Below are 19,950 nucleotides of genomic sequence, written 5' to 3'. Positions count from 1 at the left end.
AATAAATTGATCAAATAAAATAACACAATAATATTCTCACGACGTTTCGGCCACAACACAAGCGGCCTTCATCAGGTGAAGGGAGCGAGACTGTCTGGTAGGACAGCGCTGGAGTGAGAGAGCCACGTTCAGATCACGGCTTTTAAGCTGTGTGAGAGGAACAAAGAGCCTTGACGAAGGGATTAGCATAAAATTTAGCATTGGAATGGCTGAATGATTAGCTTGTGACTGGTCACAGAAATAGCTATGTTAAAAGTTAAAGCATACACATCCGCAGAGGCACCCATTGTTAAAAGGAATTAGCATAGAATTTAGCATTGAAATAGCTAAATTAAGGCATACACATCCGCAGAGGCACCCCTTGATAATGGGATTAGCATAGAATTTAGCATTGAAATGGCTGAGTGATTCGCTTGTAACTGCTACAGAAATAGTTACGTTGAAGTCAGAGCATACACATTCACCGAGGCACTTAGTACAAATCAAACAGGAGAATTTAGCATTGAAATAACTAGGCGAATTTAGCATTGAAATAACTGGGTGATTTGCTAGTGACTGGTCACAGAAATGACTACACATCTGAGCTATTCACAGTACTATATAGTGAACCAATAAAAACTAAAATATAAATTACCTTCATGTTATCAATAAACTCTATATTCTCCAATCAGCTAAGCTACCAACCATAAGTCGTTATATATCACAATGCTATATGGCGAAAAAATGGGTGGATTCTTACCCTCAAATTTCCGTACCACGGATAGCTACGGGCCCCGTTCAGACGGACGAGTTCGTCCATGGTCGGAACAGAGGAGGGGGAGAGAGACAGCTGCGAAGCCCTAGTATACTCCATGTTGTAAACCATACCATTAACCGTGGTGTGAGAGGTATTAAGAGGCAATGCTGGCGAAAGAGCTGCGGTCTGAAGGTCATCGTAAAATTACAATTAATTAAGAACAGAAATGATTTAACACATCTTTCCAGTGGTTACTAAGCCTGAATCCATCTTCTCGGTTGAAATTGTCTCTGTGCTTGTATATGTGAATGGCCTCATGAACGAATCTCTCATGGTAGCCAGTTGGTTTGCAAAGAACCTCCGTCTTGGAGAAGTCAATGTCATGTGAGCCCACTGAATTGTAACAGTGATCTGCCACGGCAGAGGAGTTCGTCTTACCGTGTTTCAAGTCTGCTTTATGTTCGCGGATGCGGTCCGAGATATGTCTTTTGGTTTCTCCAATGTAGCTACTACCACAGAGGCACTTTAGTTTGTAAACGCCCGGGTACTGTATGTCTGGAAGAGCATCTTTTACAGATGGAACTAAATCACGGATTTTGTGTACTGTGTTGAATCGGACCTGGATCTTGTGTTTATTCAGGATTTTGGAGATCTTTTTAGTGACCCCTGCAATGTAGGGTAAGGTGATGGTTTTGAGTGGCTCCACAAGAGGATCCTTCTTCATGACTGGAGTGATGGCTTTGCGGATTGTGTAGTCGGAGTAGCCATTAGCCCTGAGAGCCTGGTGTACGTGCTTGAGTTCACTGGTAATGTGTTCCTGGTCGGAAATGCATTGGGCTCTATTTACCATGGAGGTCGAAAAAGATGACAAACTACCCTTTCTGGATGTCTTAATTAAAAGGAGACATGATGGTTCAATGAGCCACTCTGTCTACAGGAAAGCTACCCATACAGATGCTTACTTGAAACCGGATTCCCACCACCATCCATCCCAGAAGAACTGCCTCATCAAGACTCTATACCATAGAGCCCAATGCATTTCCGACCAGGAACACATTACCAGTGAACTCAAGCACGTACACCAGGCTCTCAGGGCTAATGGCTACTCCGACTACACAATCCGCAAAGCCATCACTCCAGTCATGAAGAAGGATCCTCTTGTGGAGCCACTCAAAACCATCACCTTACCCTACATTGCAGGGGTCACTAAAAAGATCTCCAAAATCCTGAATAAACACAAGATCCAGGTCCGATTCAACACAGTACACAAAATCCGTGATTTAGTTCCATCTGTAAAAGATGCTCTTCCAGACATACAGTACCCGGGCGTTTACAAACTAAAGTGCCTCTGTGGTAGTAGCTACATTGGAGAAACCAAAAGACATATCTCGGACCGCATCCGCGAACATAAAGCAGACTTGAAACACGGTAAGACGAACTCCTCTGCCGTGGCAGATCACTGTTACAATTCAGTGGGCTCACATGACATTGACTTCTCCAAGACGGAGGTTCTTTGCAAACCAACTGGCTACCATGAGAGATTCGTTCATGAGGCCATTCACATATACAAGCACAGAGACAATTTCAACCGAGAAGATGGATTCAGGCTTAGTAACCACTGGAAAGATGTGTTAAATCATTTCTGTTCTTAATTAATTGTAATTTTACGATGACCTTCAGACCGCAGCTCTTTCGCCAGCATTGCCTCTTAATATCTCTCACACCACGGTTAATGGTATGGTTTACAACATGGAGTATACTAGGGCTTCGCAGCTGTCTCTCTCCCCCTCCTCTGTTCCGACCATGGACGAACTCGTCCATCTGAACGGGGCCCGTAGCTATCCGTGGTACGGAAATTTGAGGGTAAGAATCCACCCATTTTTTCGCCATATAGCATTGTGATATATAACGACTTATGGTTGGTAGCTTAGCTGATTGGAGAATATAGAGTTTATTGATAACATGAAGGTAATTTATATTTTAGTTTTTATTGGTTCACTATATAGTACTGTGAATAGCTCAGATGTGTAGTCATTTCTGTGACCAGTCACTAGCAAATCACCCAGTTATTTCAATGCTAAATTCGCCTAGTTATTTCAATGCTAAATTCTCCTGTTTGATTTGTACTAAGTGCCTCGGTGAATGTGTATGCTCTGACTTCAACGTAACTATTTCTGTAGCAGTTACAAGCGAATCACTCAGCCATTTCAATGCTAAATTCTATGCTAATCCCATTATCAAGGGGTGCCTCTGCGGATGTGTATGCCTTAATTTAGCTATTTCAATGCTAAATTCTATGCTAATTCCTTTTAACAATGGGTGCCTCTGCGGATGTGTATGCTTTAACTTTTAACATAGCTATTTCTGTGACCAGTCACAAGCTAATCATTCAGCCATTTCAATGCTACATTTTATACTAATCCCTTCGTCAAGGCTCTTTGTTCCTCTCACACAGCTTAAAAGCCGTGATCTGAACGTGGCTCTCTCACTCCAGCGCTGTCCTACCAGACAGTCTCGCTCCCTTCACCTGATGAAGGCCGCTTGTGTTGTGGCCGAAACGTCGTGAGAATATTATTGTGTTATTTTATTTTATCAATTTATTATTTCATTCTCATTCTACGTGACTTTACCGAAAGAACCAAAGAAGATGAATCATTGCAGTCACGAAAGCTTTAAATCGAAAGATAATACTTTGCAGCGGTCATCCGGAGCGAAACATTTTATTTTATTTTAGGCCACTGAATAGCAGTGGCAAGCTAGGGGTGTACAACTCCTCTAGAGCAGTTTTGAGTGAATATCTCATAGGTAGCGATTCAAGTTGCAGTTTATTGGCAATAGCATTCCAGACCCTGGGGGCATCAATAGCAAAGGCCCTTCCTCCGGGTTTTTGTACTGGCAATAGGGAATGTGAAGCCGGTAGATGAGCAAAGACCCGAGGTCAAAATTTGTTCAAATGTGTTCTTTGAAACAGAGAGGAGATACAGCAGCAGGCAGTCTGCGGGTTGTTTGGTTCTCCAGCTCATGGTGCGAACCCCTCGCCCACAACAGGGGGGGAAGGGAGGGGAATGAGAAGGGAGGAGCCGGAAGTGAGGGGGGGCGGGGTCTGAAGTGAGGGGCGAGGGGGGGGCGGAGGTGAGGGAGGTGACGGGGGAGAGGAGGGCCGGAAGCGAGGGGGGGAGGGTAGGAAGGGCGGAAGCGAGGGGGGAGGGGCATAAGTGAGGGGAGGGCCCGGGGGGAGGGTCCAAAGAGAGGACGAAAGAGGGGCCGGATGTGGAGGGGGGCCGGATGTGGGGGAGGGGCGGATGTGGAGGGGGGCCGGATGTGGGGGAGGGGCGGATGTGGAGGGGGTGAAGTGAGGGGGAAGGGCTGGAAGTGAGGGGGAGGGGCTGGAAGGTGGCGTCCTAGCTAGGTGCTGTCCCTGTCTCTCATCTCTCTGCGTCATCTCCCAGCTGCTCGGGACGTCTCCTGGGCTCCCGGGTGCTCCAACAGAGGTCTGACTCCACCACTCCACCACCCTCCTCCTCCTTCCCTCTCTCTCTGCGCTGTCTCCCACGCAGCCGCTGCCGTCTTTGTCTCCCCTTGCTGCTGTGGCCACGGCCCCGAGATCTGTGTCAGTGTGTGTCTGTGTGTGTGTCTGTGTTTGTGTGTGTGTCTGTGTCTGTCTGTGTGTGTGTGTGTCTGTGTGTGTGTCTGTGTGTGTGTCTGTGTTTGTGTCAGTGTGTGTGTCTGTGTGTCTGTGTGTGTGTGTCTGTGTGTGTCTGTCTGTGTGTGTCTGTGTGTGTGTGTCTGTGTGTGTATCTGTGTGTGTGTGTCTGTGTGTGTGTCTGTGTGTGTGTCTGTGTTTGTGTCAGTGTGTGTGTCTGTGTGTGTCTGTGTGTGTGTCTGTGTGTGTCTGTGTGTGTGTGTCTGTGTGTGTATCTGTGTGTGTGTGTCTGTGTGTGTGTCTGTGTTTGTGTCAGTGTGTGTGTCTGTGTGTGTGTCTGTGTGTGTCTGTCTGTGTGTGTCTGTGTGTGTGTCTGTGTGTGTATCTGTGTCTGTGTGTGTGTCTGTGTGTGTGTCTGTGTTTGTGTCAGTGTGTGTGTCTGTGTGTCTGTGTGTGTCTGTGTGTGTGTCTGTCTGTCTGTGTGTGTCTGTGTGTGTGTGTCTGTGTGTGTTTGTGTCAGTGTGTGTGTCTGTGTGTGTGTCTGTGTGTGTGTGTCTGTGTGTGTGTCTGTGTGTTTGTGTCTGTGTGTGTGTCTGTGTGTGTGTTTGTGTCAGTGTGTGTGTGTCTGTGTGTGTGTCTGTGTGTGTCTGTGTGTGTGTGTCTGTGTGTTTGTGTCTGTGTGTGTGTCTGTGTGTGTGTTTGTGTCAGTGTGTGTGTGTCTGTGTGTGTGTCTGTGTGTGTCTGTGTGTGTGTGTCTGTGTGTTTGTGTCTGTGTGTGTGTTTGTGTCAGTGTGTGTGTCTGTGTCTGTCTGTGTCTGTGTGTGTGTGTGTCTGTGTGTGTCTGTGTGTGTGTGTCTGTGTGTGTGTCTGTCTCTGTGTGTGTCTGTGTGTGTGTGTCTGTGTCTGTGTGTATGTGTGTGTGTGTCTGTGTGTGTGTCTGTGTGTGTGTGTGTGTCTGTGTGTGTGTCTGTGTTTGGTGGGGAGCGATAGTGTAGCGGTTAGCGCACTGCGCTATGAACCTGGCGACCCGGGTTCGATTCCCGCTCACGGCCAACACCAGTGACGATTATCTGAACCGGTCCCGGGCCTCCCCTAGGTCGACTCAGCCTCAAAATGAGTACCTGGTGCGGTGTGTAAACATTGCCACTAGGGAGACAAAGGCGGTCGGGCGTGGTGCTGGCCACCCACCCCCTCGTGTACCGTTCCGGCCTTCATAGGTGCTCGCTAACAGCACTTGCCCCTACAGTCTGTTCAGGCTATACGGGGGATCTTTATCTTTGTTGTCTGTCAAAACAACCCCCTACCTCCTCGCGGGGCCGGACGGGCAACTCTGTCGTGGACAGTGCTGTGGGGGGAGATCCAATTTTGATTGGCTCCTCCCCTCATGGCATATGTGTCCACCACAGGGGCTAAACGGGGGCTCTGGACGGGTGCGAGGGGCTGGTAACCCCTCCATCTTCAATTAATTACCACGAAACCACGAATTAAACTGAAATATGTAACTAATAAGCTTGTGCCGGAGGCCCCGGGGGGCCAGGCGTCTATGACGTCTCCTGGCCAAACCCCATTTGGCGGAGCCAGGAGATTGAATACCTACCCTCGGGGCTACTCCAGAAACAACGAAAAGCCACTACGGGTGGCCACGTGGAATGTTCGAACGCTCACTGCAGAGGAGAGGCTGCCACTCCTCTGTCGGGAGCTGGACCGGTACCGGCTGGATCTATGCGGTATTCAGGAGGTCCGGTGGTGGGTGTACACCCAGGACCCCATTCCAACCTAAAGTTTCCTGGTCTCAGTTATCTGATGAAAGTTGCAAGCGAGAATTTCATCATCGCTTGCGGCTGGGATTGGCATCGTCCCCGACTCCTGATGTCGAGGGTAAATGGGCGAGGTTTAGGACTGTGACTCATGCAGCTGCAATGGCTGCTTTGGGTATGCGGTCCAGACCTCCCCAGAGACCCTGGCTGACAGAGGAGGTGTTCAGGATGGTTGAGAAAAAGCGACAGGCCCACTGTCATCGGCTACAGAATCCCACGTCAGAGAATGAGGAGGCTTACCGCAGCCTTCGCTCGGAAGTTCGGAGGGCCGTGAGGCGCTGCAAGGATGGGTGGTGGTCGCGGGTTGCTGAGGAGATAGATGCTGCCTCAGTGGCCCATGATCACAAATCTCTATTTAACTCCATCAAAAAGTAACCTGCAGCGCCACACCTATTACAATCATTAGGGGAAAAAAACGGTGATCCAATCTCCGACCCCCAGGAACAGGTTTGCAGATTTGCTGAGCATTTCTGTGAGGTCCTGGGGGAGGGAAAATCCCTCAGCCAGGAAAACATCATGGCACAAAATGAGGATGACCCTGCTGAGGCTGCGGTGCCTCAAATATTGGAAGAAGTCACCCCCTGTGAGTGGCTGGCTGAGGTGCTATCTGCTGAGGAAGTATTGAAGGCGATCAGGAGTCTGAGACCAGGAAAGGCAGCGGGCAGAGATGATCTCCCAAGCGAAATGCTGAGGGAGGGTGGCGTTTGTGCACAGACTGCCCTATATGACATCATAACAACAGTCTGGACCACTGGACGGGTTCCGCAGGATTGGAAGGATGCCCTGGTGGTCCCCCTTTTTAAGAAGGGGGACCGCACAGACTGTAATAACTACAGGGGCATCTCACTCCTCAGTGTGCCGAGAAAGGTCCTGGCAAGGATTATTCAGCATCGCCTTGCCAGGCACGCTGAGGAGAGGCTTGCGGAGCCCCAATGCGGTTTCAGGAAAGGGCGGTCCTGCACAGATGTCATATTTTCTGTCTGTCTGCTACAGCAGAGGTGTAGGGAATTCCAACAAGACCTACATCTCTGCTTTATTGACCTGGTCAAGGCCTATGATACCATCAGTAGGCCTGGGCTATGGGTCGTTCTTCGTGCTTTTGGAGTACCTGACCCTCTGCTCACGATCATTAAGGACCTTCATGATGGTGAGCGGGCCCGGGTAAAACTACGTGGCCGGGAGTCAGAGCCATTCCCTGTACACCTTGGGGTGCGACAGGGATGTCCTCTGGCTCCCACATTATTTAACATCTATTTTGACCACGTAGTTCGTGAAGCCTTCAATAGCTGTACCGGGGGAATCTCCATATGGTACAGATATAATGGGAGGCTAATCGATGCCCGGGTGCGGTCAAGGGATGGCTCCCTATTGCTCAACCACGTTATGTATGCTGATGATTTGGTAATAGCTGCTCAGTCAGAGGAGGAGTTGGAGACGCTGCTGCTGAGACTGGAGCGTGCCACTAAGAGGTGGGGCCTTACCATCAGCCCCACCAAAACTAAGCACCTTCCTGGGTATTTTGTACCATCGGACACTACACCCCCACAACTCCCAATCGGTGATGGGGCAGTTGTGGAGCGAGTGGAGAGTTTCCCATGCCTGGGCAGTGTGCTTTTGACCAGCTCCAGTTTAACAGCAGAGGTCTCACTCCGAATCAGTCGAGCGGCAATATCTTTTCATCGGTTGCGTAACGCTGTGTGGAAGCTACCTGGTCTATGGCTCCGCACTAAGCTTCAGGTCTTCTCGACCACAGTCATTCCCTCACTTCTCTACGCTTGCGAAACGTGGACCCCCCTAATGGAACATCTTCACCGGTTAGAAACATTTAGACTGGCCTGCCTACGATCCATCCTGGGTTTAACCAGGCTGGATTGTGTGAGGAGCTCACAAATCCTTGAAAGATCTGGGCAAGGTCCCATCGGTGAGCTCCTCCGGCAGGCAAGGCTGCGTTGGCTGGGTCATGTAGCCCGCATGCCCAGCCACCGCATGCCGAAACAGCTTTTGTTCGGCCGGATCGAGGGGGCTAAACGGGCGCGGCACGGGCTAGAGAGGAGATGGAGTGATGTGGTACAGGAGGACGTGGAGCTGAGTGGACTTGCCGATGACTGGTACCAGCGGTGTCAAGATCGGCCTCTGTGGAGAAGGCTCGTGAAGGACGCTACTGGGCAGTTGGAGGCAGTCGCCCTCCAACAACAACGGAGGGCGGAGGAGCGACGCTCACAACAACGAGCGGAGCGCCGGGTGGCTAAAGCACAGCAGGTTGGCACAGTAGGGGGCACAGGTGGTGCATCAGCCAGTCATCTCAGTCAGTCGACCCGTGGCACCTGGGTCTGCCCCGTGACCTCCTGCTAGCGGGCGTTCGACACTTCACGTGGCCTCAGGGTGCACATAGCCTGGTACAAGCGTCGTGGTGACATCACCGCCACTTAGTGGCGAATGGCGGTTGTTGTTGTGTGCAAGCGGATGCCTAAACAGCTAGAGAAGAGATGGAGTACACAGCAGGCGTCAAGTTCGGGATCGAATCCACGACCTCCTTAACACCAGGCGAGGGAGTCAACATTTTATTGATTGGCTGTGTCGGGTGGAGGAGGGCCCGAACGCACACACACGCGCGCGTCCACAAGAGATCTTGACCCCAAAAAAACAAATTACGAATCGTCTTCTCGGGCGGCATCTTTGCTCCCTTATACACCGCAATTGATGATGCTATCCAGGAGGGCACGGGACGGATGCGCGTTTGTTTTTTCTCGAGTGCCACCGAGAACTCGTCTCTCGGCAGCGCGCGAGGAACCAACGCAACTGCCGTGGCCTTCTTAGGAAATGCGTCCTCATGGACATGACCTCCGAACAAGTGACCGATTGACATTTTACAACGAAAATAGATGAACGCTGTTCGAACAGAGGGCAGTAGTGATAATAACGATGTGATTCAGTTCACCCGGAGGGGAATTGCTCGCCGATTCTCAAGGCTCTTATTCAAGAAGGGGTTTGTGAGATTTTTGCACACAGAGTTGTAATAAGTTTTTTTCTTTTCTGGAAGATTTGCTGTTTTATCACAGGATGTTTCCGTTACGCGTCGTCGCTTTAAGATGTTTCTCTGTTCATATTTTGTTTGTTGCGGTTGCACCCGAACTCAAGAGCCGCATGACTCACAGGGCTATACACCTAATAAATGAAACTTGAAACTTGATTGGACTTGCCGATGGCCGCTACCAGCGTTGTAGATGTAGATGCCACTGGTTCTTCACGTTCTGCAGATGCAGATGCCATTGGTTCTTCACGTTCTGTAGACGTAGATGCCACTGGTTCTTCACGTTCTGTAGATGTAGATGCCACTGGTTCTTCACGTTCTGTCGATGTAGATGCCACAGGTTCTTCACTTTCTGTAGATGTAGATGCCACTGGTTCTTCACGTTCTGGAGATGTAGATGCCATTGGTTCTTCACGTTCTGTCGATGTAGATGCCACTGGTTCTTCACGTTCTGCAGATGTAGATGCCACTGGTTCTTCATGTTCTGTCGATGTAGATGCCACTGGTTCTTCACGTTCTGCAGATGTAGATGCCACTGGTTCTTCACGTTCTGTAGATGTAGATGCCACTGGTTCTTCACGTTCTGCAGATGTAGATGCCACTGGTTCTTCACGTTCTACAGATGTAGATGCCACTGGTTCTTCACGTTCTGCAGATGTAGATGCCACCACTGCCATTTATTGTGCGTGGAGGTTGAACTTACGACTCTCATTCCAAACGGGCAACTGGACAAATGGGATAGGTTTTTTTTATTATCTCTAAAAGTCCTGAAGTTGAATGTTTGTAAGTAGAGTAGTGCCTGTACAAACACGGGTGAACGTTTCCCCGCAGCGGCGTCGCTGAATTAGACCGGCGGCCACGATGAGCTGGGGCTACCTCACGCATCTGCTGGAGGAGGTTCATCGGCACTCCACCTTCCTGAGCAAGCTGTGGATCACCACCTTCGTCATCTTTCGCGTCGTTCTCACGACGGTCGCCGGCGAGTCCATCTACTACGACGAGCAGGGCCGCTTCTCGTGCAACACGGCGCAGCCCGGTTGCGAGAACGTCTGCTACGACAGCTTCGCCCCGCTCTCCCACGTCCGCTTCTGGGTGTTCCAGATCATCGCGGTCGCCACGCCCACCATCCTGTACCTCGGCTTCGCAGTGCATCGCATCACCAGGTACCGAGGTTCTCGGAGGGAGTTTTCACAGTGGGGGGGGGGGGGGGGGGGGGGGGCTACGGTGGAAATTTGAATGGCTGCCCGCAGTTGGAAATGTTTTAATTTGTTTTTTAATTAGGTTGCGCCGTCGTTTTGGTCACGAGTTTGAACGGTGAAGGTGCCGGCAAGGTTTCCCCTTGACTTAGGAACGGAGTTCCGTTCCCGAGCCCCCCCGTCGGTACGTCCGAACGGCTAGTTCAGTTCGGGAGGGCGAATGTGCGCTGTGTTTAAACACGCACATGGTCAGCGTCGTAAAATATTCTGCGATTCAACAGCAAAAAGGAAGCATTGTTAAACTCTTCAACAATAAGAAATATAATACATTTGCATGCGATATTATAATTGCACATGTATAAAAGGCAAAGTTGTGAGTATGTGTCTGTTCAAAATGTTTAGCGTACTTCCCGACATGCAACAAACTTGAAATTTGCCATGTGGGTACTTTCCATACTGTACACCATGCAAACATTAAAATACACTTATTTTTTTGGGGGGGGGGGGGTGGGGAAATGACGATGAAGTGTGGCGAGAATCGATATCTGGTGAGCTTTGTGGTATCGATTAAACGGGAATAGGCCGATTCTAAAGAAATCTACAACCTTCGATTCCTTTGCGCGATCTAAAGAGTCGAATCTTGGCGCGCGAGCGTACGTTTTTTTACGCCGCGTATTGGGTTTCATTTTAGTTTTTACGAATGAGGCAATGATCAAAGTTTTTTTTTCCACTTGTATATGTTATGTTTTTAAGTTTTGAGAAGTGTTTCAATATATGTTTTCCCCCGGGCAACGCCGGGTGCTTCCCGCTTAGTAGTAAATAAAGCGTCAAATTTTAAAGGAAGGTAAATATTTTCACTTACCTCGAGTCCCGACGGTGGCTCGCTCGTAGCGAGGGGTGAAACTTCGACGCCGCCGCCGCTCTCTGTCGTGGTAGGATCGAGTACAAGCGAGACGAACAAACCAAGCGAGCCAAGCGAACCGGCGGCCCCGACCGCGTGATTGAATGCACGGAGAAAGAGGAGGAGGTGGAGGTGGAAGAGGAGGTGGAGGAGGAGGGTGAAGAAGACGGCGAGGGGAAGCAGCACAATGAGCGGTGGAGGATCAAGACGGACGGCCTGATGGTGGCCTACACCCTCCAGCTGCTGGCCCGCACGCTGGCCGAGGTTGGCTTCCTGGTGGGGCAGTACCTGATGTACGGCGTGGAGGTGGCCCCGCGCTTCAAGTGCGTCCGTGACCCCTGCCCGAATAGCGTCGACTGCTTTGTGTCGCGCCCCACAGAGAAGACCGTCTTCCTTCTGGTCATGTACGCAGTCGCCGGTCTCAGCCTCCTGCTCGAACTGTCCGAGATTGCCTACCTGGGGCTGGGCACCATCCACGACTCGCTGAGCGGGAGGCACCGGCCACGGAGCAGGTGGGGGGCCTCGCCGGCGCGTTTGGCATTGCGTCACGTAAACTAAACGTGCCGGGTCGCTACCGGCTCGACACTCGCCGGCTGTGTGTCAGAGAGCGACCCCCAACTACGCCGACAATTCGAGTTTCCGTGACGTTTCGCCGATGATGACAACAGCAAAAAAACATCATGGGACCTCCCTTGCCAGTAACAAAATATAAGAATTGGTTTTACCCTTTCTAGTAATAAAACAGCTGTGTGAACATGATAACACCAAACGTAAACCTCTTGCAAGGAATCATCTCACTGCATTGGCCACGCACACGGTACTTGTAATGAACATGCAAACAGAAAAAAAACATGCTCTGGTAGTCTACGAGATGATGATGATGCATTGTCTTTGAAACTGATTGTTCCACACCAGAGACAGCTTTCTTTAGAGCCTCGTGTGTCTCACCCCGAGCTGTCAATGTCTTCGTAGTGGCATTGTCCTCTCATCTAACACTGTTTGAGACTAGGCTCTAAACAAAGCTGTCTCTTATTCTTGGTTCTTTCGGTAAAGTCACGTGGAAGGGAAATAATAACGGTTCCGTCAGCTTCCCAACCGCTATATATAGATGTTGTGTATAGTTTATAGTGTAGTGTATAATGTAGTGTATGTGTTGATATCTATGTATATAGATGTTGTGTATAGTTTATAGTGTAGTGTATAATGTAGTGTATGTGTTGATAGCTATGTATATAGATGTTGTGTGTAGTGTATAGTGTATAATGTAGTGTATGTTTTGATAGCTATGTATATAGATGTTGTGTGTATTGTATAGTGTAGTGTATAATGTAGTGTATGTGTTGATAGCTATGTATATAGATGTTGTGTGTAGTGTATAGTGTATAATGTAGTGTATGTTTTGATAGCTATGTATATAGATGTTGTGTGTATTGTATAGTGTAGTGTATAATGTAGTGTATGTGTTGATAGCTATGTATATAGATGTTGTGTATAGTTTATAGTGTAGTGTATAATGTAGTGTATGTGTTGATAGCTATGTATATAGATGGTGTGTATAGTTTATAGTGTAGTGTATAATGTAGTGTATGTGTTGATAGCTATATATATGCTGTGTGTAGTGTATAGTGTATGTGTTGATAGCTATGTATATAGATGTTGTGTGTGTAGTGTATACTGTATAGTGTAGTGTATGTGTTAATAGCTATGTATATAGCTGTTGTGGGTAGTTTATAGTGTAGTGTACAATGTAGTGTATGTGTTTATAGCTATGTATATAGATGTTGTGTTTGTAGTGTATAGTGTAGTGTATGTGTTGATAGCTATGTATATAGATGTTGTGTTTGTAATGTATAGTGTAGTGTATGTGTTGATAGCGATGTATATAGATGTGTGTAGTTTATAGTGTAGTGTATGTGTTGATAGCTATGTATATAGATGTTTGTAGTTTATAGTGTAGTGTATAGTGTAGTGTATGTGTTGATAGCTATGTATAGATGTTGTGTGTAGTGTATAGTGTAGTGTATGTGTTGATAGCTATGTATATAGATGTTGTGTATAGTTTATAGTGTAGTGTATAATGTAGTGTATGTGTTGATAGCTATATATATAGATGTTGTGTGTAGTGTAGTGTATGTGTTGATAGCTATGTATATAGATGTGTGTGTAGTGTAGTGTATGTGTTGATAGCTATGTATATAGCTGTTGTGTGTGTAGTGTATACTGTAGTGTATGTGTTGATAGCTATGTATATAGATGTGTGTAGTTTATAGTGTAGTGTACAATGTAGTGTATGTGTTGATAGCTATGGATATAGATGTTGTGTTTGTAGTGTATAGTGTAGTGTACGTGTTGATAGCTATATATATGTTGTGTATATTTTATAGTGTAGTATATGTGTTGATAGCAATGTATATCGATGTTGTGTGTGTAGTGTATAGTGTAGTGTATGTGTTGATAGCTATGTATATAGATTTTGATTTAAAGCTTTCGTGACTGCAGTAATTCATATTCTTAGCTCTTTCGGTAAAGTCACGTTGAAGGGAAACAATAAAATAATAAAATATATATAAAACAATAAAAATTCTCACGACGTTTCGACCATAACACAAACGGTCGTCATCAGGTGTGTCGGTTTGCATTAATTTTTTTATTTTTTTACAGTGTCTTTATTTATTTTAAGAAAAACGTCAGTGCCACGCGCAGCGATTTGGCAGTTTATTTAGAAGGACGAGTCCATCTATGTTCTGAAAAGAGGAGGGGGGAGACGAAAAATTAATGTATGCTGTCTGAAAGCCACTGTAAGCGTGAACAATCAATTAAGACCTGAAATGGTTAATCAAATCTTTCCAATGATTGCTAAGCCAGAATCCATCTTCTCGGTTGGAATTGTCTCTGTGCTTGTATATGTGGATAGCCTCATGAACGAATCTCTCATGGTAGCTAGATGGCTTACAAAGAACCTCTGTCTTGGAAAAGTCAATGTCATGTGAGCCTACTGAATTATAACAATGATCTGCCACGGCCGAGGTGTTGGTCGTACGGTGTTTAAGGTCTGCTTTGTGTTCACGGATGCGGTCCGAGACGTGGCGTTTGGTTTCTCCAATGTAACTACTACCACAGAGGCAACTTAGTTTGTAGACACCAGGGTACTGTATGTCCGGAATCACTTCTTTTACAGACGGAACCAGATCACGGATTTTATGTAATGTGTTGAAACGGACCTGGATCTTGTGTTTATTCAAGATTTTAGAGATCTTTTTTGTGATCGCCGCAATGTAGGGTAAAGTGATGGTTTTGAAAGGCTCCTCAAGAGGGTCCTTCATGGTTTGAGTGATAGCTTTGCGGATTGTATAGTCGGAGTAACCATTAGCCTTAAGAACTTGGTGTACGTGCTTGAGTTCACTGACTATGTGTTCCTGGTCGGATATGCATTGGGCTCTATGGTACAGAGTCTTGATGAGAGAATTCTTCTGTGATGGATGGTGGTGGGAATCCGGTTTTATTGTTTTATATATATTTTATTATTTTATTGTTTCCCTTCAACGTGACTTTACCGAAAGAGCTAAGAATATGTATATAGATGTTGTGTGCACTATACACTGCACTATACGCACTATACACTACACTATACACTGCACTATACACTGCACTATACACTACACTATACACGTCAATACACTGCACTATACACTGCACTATACACTGCACTATCCACTGCACTATGCACTGCACTATACACTACACTATACACTGCACTATACACTACACTATACACTGCACTATTCACTACACTATACACTGCACTATACACTGCGCTATACACTACACTATACACTACACTATACACTACACTACACACTACAGTACACTATAAACTACACTATACACTACTATCCACTGCACTATACACTACACTATGCACTGCACTATACACTACACTATACACTACACTATACACTACACTATACACTACACTACACACTACAGTACACTATACACTACGCTATACACTACACTATACACTGCACTATACACTACATTATGCACTGCACTATACACTACACTATACACTACACTATACACTTCACTATACACTACACTATACACTGCACTATACACTACTATACACTACGCTATACACTACACTATACACTGCACTATACACTACATTATGCACTGCACTATACACTACACTATACACTACACTATACACTGCACTATACACTACACTATACACTATACACTGCACTATACACTACTATACACTACGCTATACACTACACTATACACTACACTATACACTACTATACACTACACCAGGGGTCGGGAACTTTTTTGACTAAGAGAGCCATGAAAGCAAAAAAAATTGAAATTTATTTCAGTGAGAGCCATATAATATATTTTAAAAGTGAATTCAACTAAATGTCAGTATAATAAGCCTCTGAATTTATTCTTTTAAATAATGTTGTTATAACACTCACCATTAATGCGACTTCTGGTGCTGCATGGATTTGCTGATGTCTTTGTAGTCGGGTTGGTACTTGGTGAGGTTAAGCTTCATGCAAGCGTTGAGGCTTTCATCCGTTAAACGTGATCGTAGGTTGGACTTGATGTTTTTAAGATGTGAGAATGACTGCTCACATGCATACGTAGATCCAAACATGGTCAATACAGCAATACTCACACGCTGCAGTGTGTGGTATGTGACAGGAAGCGCGTTCCAAGTTTTGAGAATCAGCTGGTCTTCGGGTTGGAGTTTTTTCATTTCTGTCCACATGTGCTTGCTCGCCAACTCCGCTTTCTGTCGTGTGATTCTTTCCAAATCTTCATTCAGTGACTTGAACTTATTCACCCACATGTCTGAGGCCTTCAGGTCAGCCACTTCTGCTTCAAAATCTCTGACGGAGACACCAGGGATGTAATTCAGGTCGGCTGTGTTCAGTGAACACTCGTTTGGATGGGTGATGAACTTAAAAAGACGAGTGTGCTCACGAAATTCTCCAAAGCGTGCTTTGAAGGACTGTAGGAGACTGGATGTGCAGCCAGCTAGCTGGTGGAGATCAAGGTTTTGAATGGGCTCACTTGCTGTGCATGCATCTTTAAATTGGCTCAGTTTTTCAAAATGTAGTAAACGACCTGTTTCAAGATCCGTGATGAAAAGCTCCAGCTTGTTTTCAAAAGCAAATACAGCTTGTTGAAGGGATAACACTGTATTTCCAATGCCTTGCATTTTCACGTTGAGCTGGTTCAGATGTTCAGTCAGATCTACGAGATAGTAAAACTTGAGGAGCCACTCGGTGTCGGCTAGCTCAGGATGCCCGACGCCTTTCATTTCAAGGAAAGTCCGGATTTCGTTCAGGCAAGCCGCAAAACGGCTAAGCACCTTCCCTCTTGACAACCAACGCACATTGCTGTGCAAAAGCAGACCAGGATAGTTATTTACAACTTCATCCAGCAGTGTTTTAAACTGGCGATCATTTAAGGCTCGGGCAACAATAAAGTTGATCACACGAATGACCAGCGACATCACTTCGCCAAACTGCCTGTCACACATCTGAGCACAAAGTGCCTCCTGGTGTATAATGCAATGGAAACTTAGGATGGGTCTATTTTCATGTTCACGGAGAAGCGCCACAAATCCTTTGTTTTTCCCCACCATACACGGAGCACCATCAGTACACACTGAGAGAAGTTTATCCATAGGTAGACTTTTTTCTTGAGCAAACTCCATGAAAGACTTGAATAAATCCTCACCTCTTGTTGACCCTTTTAATGGCAGAACAGCAAGACTTTCTTCGCGCAGTGTGTCACCAACAGCATATCTTGCAATCACGCTGAACTGCGACAAATGGCTCACGTCTGTTGACTCATCCAAAGCCAGAGAAAAGAACGGCGCTGCATTTATGTCCTTCACTTGCGTTTCCTCCACTTTGTTTGCCATCACGATGGTACGATCATGAACAGTTCTTGCCGACAGAGGCATGTCTTGTATCCGTTTGATTATCTTGTCTTTGTTCGGAAGATCATCAAAAAGTTCATTGGCTACATCCAGCATGAACGTTTTAGCATACTCGCCATCTGTGAATGGTTTTCCGTTCCTCACTATTGCTAAAGAACCAGCAAAGCTAGCCGAATTATAGTCACCTTGCCGGGTCCATACGCGGAGTTGCTGCTGGCTAGCTTGCACCCTGCTCAGAAGCTCTTGGCACGCTTTCTTTCTGCTGTCTCCCGCAGGGTATTTTGATGCAAAGGTAGCGTGGCGCGTGTCGAAGTGCCGCTTTACATTCGGCCGTTTCAACGATGTAATTTTGTCATTGCAAATTAGACACACCGCAGAACCCGCTCTCTCCACAAAGGCGAATTCTTCGGTCCATTCGTCCTGAAATGTACGATACTCGTCGTCTTTTTTTTCTTTTCGCCATCTTCTTCGTCGAAGGGTTAGCTTTGAGCTAATGACCGAGCAGACGCAGTCTCAGACTGATTCAAAAGGGGGCGTTTACCTGTTTTACCCAGCAACGGCAAACGTAGGCCAGTATCATCCAATTAAAATAATGGACAATTGCTCCTGCAGCCCTGAACAGGACATGCGCAGTGAAAAATCGATGGATGGATTAAAACAAGTGAGAATATTTTGTTTTATCTGCGAGCCATATGCAATCATCAAAAGAGCCACATCTGGCTCGCGAGCCATAGGTTCCCGACCCCTGCACTACACTATACACTGCACTTTATACTACTATACATTACACTATACACTGCACTTTATACTACACTATACACTGCACTATACATGCGATATAACCAAAAAACCCTCTATCATGGAGAGTGTATATATATTTTTTGTTAATGAAAATACTCTTATTGAAATTCGACTCGTTTCTAGGGTGGCAGATGCTGTCGAGCCGGAGTCCACGGCGGGTCCCAGAGCGACGTCACCATCGGAATTGTGGCAGCTCCGTGACGAGTTGAAGGAGCTCCAGACGGAGCTGGGGGCGACGCCGCTGGCGGCGCCTCCCACGGCGTGGACGCGCCCCACGACCTGCACGTCTTGATTTAGCGGGATAGTTTTACTCTCGGGCGTAGGTTATCGCTCAAATCGCTTTTTGCCATCCCACGTTCCATTTACTCGGCCCCCCAATGCCCCGCTGCCGTTTTGATCGTCTCGACTTTGGAGGTTTTCTTGACATTCTTCCGTCAAGATTCAATCGGAGGCGACCGTTTGCGCTTTTAAGATTCGAGTGGCAGAGCGCGGGCACCCCGCTAACGCGCTCGCGACGGCACGGGGGGCACGCCAGCACCCAGCCTCGTGGCTCGGGTGATACGGCGCTGGGTTTGTAACCCAGAGCATTTAGAGTTCAAATCTCCTTAGAACGCGTTTTGTGTGACATCGTGGCTTTCGCATTCGGCCAACGTATAAACGCACGAGTTGGGGGGAATGTTTGCGTGAGGGTTTGTAATCAATATGGAGGTGTGTTTTGATTAAAGAAACCCAAATATTTTTGTTACTTTAGCTTACTTCTTAATTTGCGTGAGTTTCTGTTGTCATTTTTTGTTAAACTTCCTCACTCATCAGTGGACAAGAGGGCCCGAGTTTAGCGGGCACGTCGTTATTATACCGTAACAGCCTGCTCCGATTTATATTGACAAAACAAAAGGCGTTTAAGGTGTTGGCTATGCCAACAGTGGATAACCTGGAGTTCTGCATTAATTTTGTGCAGTGTTTGAAAGCTATTATTCATCATTAGACCTCCTTTGCCAGTACCAAAATGTAATGATAGGGTTTTTCCCCTTTTTTATGGCAACAAAACTGAAACCTTTTTACGAGGATTCATGTCTGCATTAACCGCAATACCTGCAGTCAAAATGCAAACAAAAAACCTACTATGATAATATATGCATTGTCCTTGAAACTGATTGGTCCACACCAAGGGACGGCTTTCTTTTGAGCCTCGACCCAATTGGTGCTCGACCAGATGATGCCAAAAGGCGTACAGCTCAAAGACAATGCACTCATTATTTTGATAGTGCATTGTCTTTAGCAATCAGGTTAACTTTACATTTGGTTGACATTGTCGCGGCAGAAAAAAAAAACAGTCATGTTATCTACAAGGTCCCAATCAGATGTGGACATTTTATCTGTTAATGCTAAGTGTGATTGTAAGAGACATTTGTCTAAATTATCAAGTTCAAAACGGAGCAGTCTTATCCTCTCTGATATTAGCGATAGGCTAGCTTACGAGAAGTGACAGCGGCAGATGCGAGTCTAAATGCGATCGGTATTACCTTAGTTGATACATTCGTAATGAACTGCACAAGAGGTCAGAGGTGAGCACGATGGTCAGAGCTACTTTAACTACAGCAGCTGCTGGACCTTACGATGTGCTCTGATGAGGATTCGTGTGAACATCGTGACCACAGGAGGCGAATGATGACTGACCAGCACTCGGTTTGACCCCGTGGTAGACACAGTGCACCACGGGTGGATGACATAAGTGGTGGGGAACCACAAATAGCGTGGAGTGCTGACCATAGCTGCGTTGCACGTTGCTCGATGGACATTTTCGGAAAGGCGATGACAGATGAATCAATCTCTGTCCAATTTGCCGGTAATGGCACATGCTGCTAA

At 46.7% G+C, this 19,950-nt stretch overlaps 1 protein-coding gene across 1 annotated transcript; it reads left to right on the top strand.

Annotated features, from left to right (window-relative positions):
• Positions 1 to 4,118: 4,118 nt before the first annotated feature.
• LOC116937334 (gap junction gamma-1 protein-like) lies at positions 4,119 to 18,834 on the top strand. The gene is made up of 4 exons (XM_076061897.1): positions 4,119 to 4,227; positions 10,059 to 10,390; positions 11,360 to 11,836; positions 18,208 to 18,834. Exons 2-4 carry the CDS (start codon positions 10,089 to 10,091, stop codon positions 18,374 to 18,376), a joined length of 948 nt encoding a protein of 315 aa, XP_075918012.1. The 5' UTR covers positions 4,119 to 4,227; positions 10,059 to 10,088; the 3' UTR covers positions 18,377 to 18,834.
• The last annotated feature ends 1,116 nt before the right edge of the window (positions 18,835 to 19,950 follow it).

This window comes from Petromyzon marinus, unplaced genomic scaffold (genome assembly GCF_048934315.1).
Source record: "Petromyzon marinus isolate PM22_M1 ecotype Great Lakes invasive population unplaced genomic scaffold, UKy_Petmar_22M1.pri1.0 PM_G_Scaffold_44, whole genome shotgun sequence".
Lineage (NCBI taxonomy): Eukaryota > Metazoa > Chordata > Hyperoartia > Petromyzontiformes > Petromyzontidae > Petromyzon > Petromyzon marinus.
The sequence above is the reverse complement of the archived record's forward strand: the minus strand, read 5'-3'. Positions and strand labels throughout refer to the sequence as shown.

What these genes read in the sequence shown, in the direction of transcription:
- LOC116937334 (XM_076061897.1), top strand. Translation starts at nt 10,089, where the DNA reads ATGAGCTGGGGCTACCTCACGCATCTGCTGGAGGAGGTTCATCGGCAC. An exon ending in GCAGTGCATCGCATCACCAG is followed by an intron (nt 10,391 to 11,359) that starts GTACCGAGGTTC and finishes CTGTCGTGGTAG; the next exon opens with GATCGAGTACAAGCGAGACG. An exon ending in AGGCACCGGCCACGGAGCAG is followed by an intron (nt 11,837 to 18,207) that starts GTGGGGGGCCTC and finishes ACTCGTTTCTAG; the next exon opens with GGTGGCAGATGCTGTCGAGC.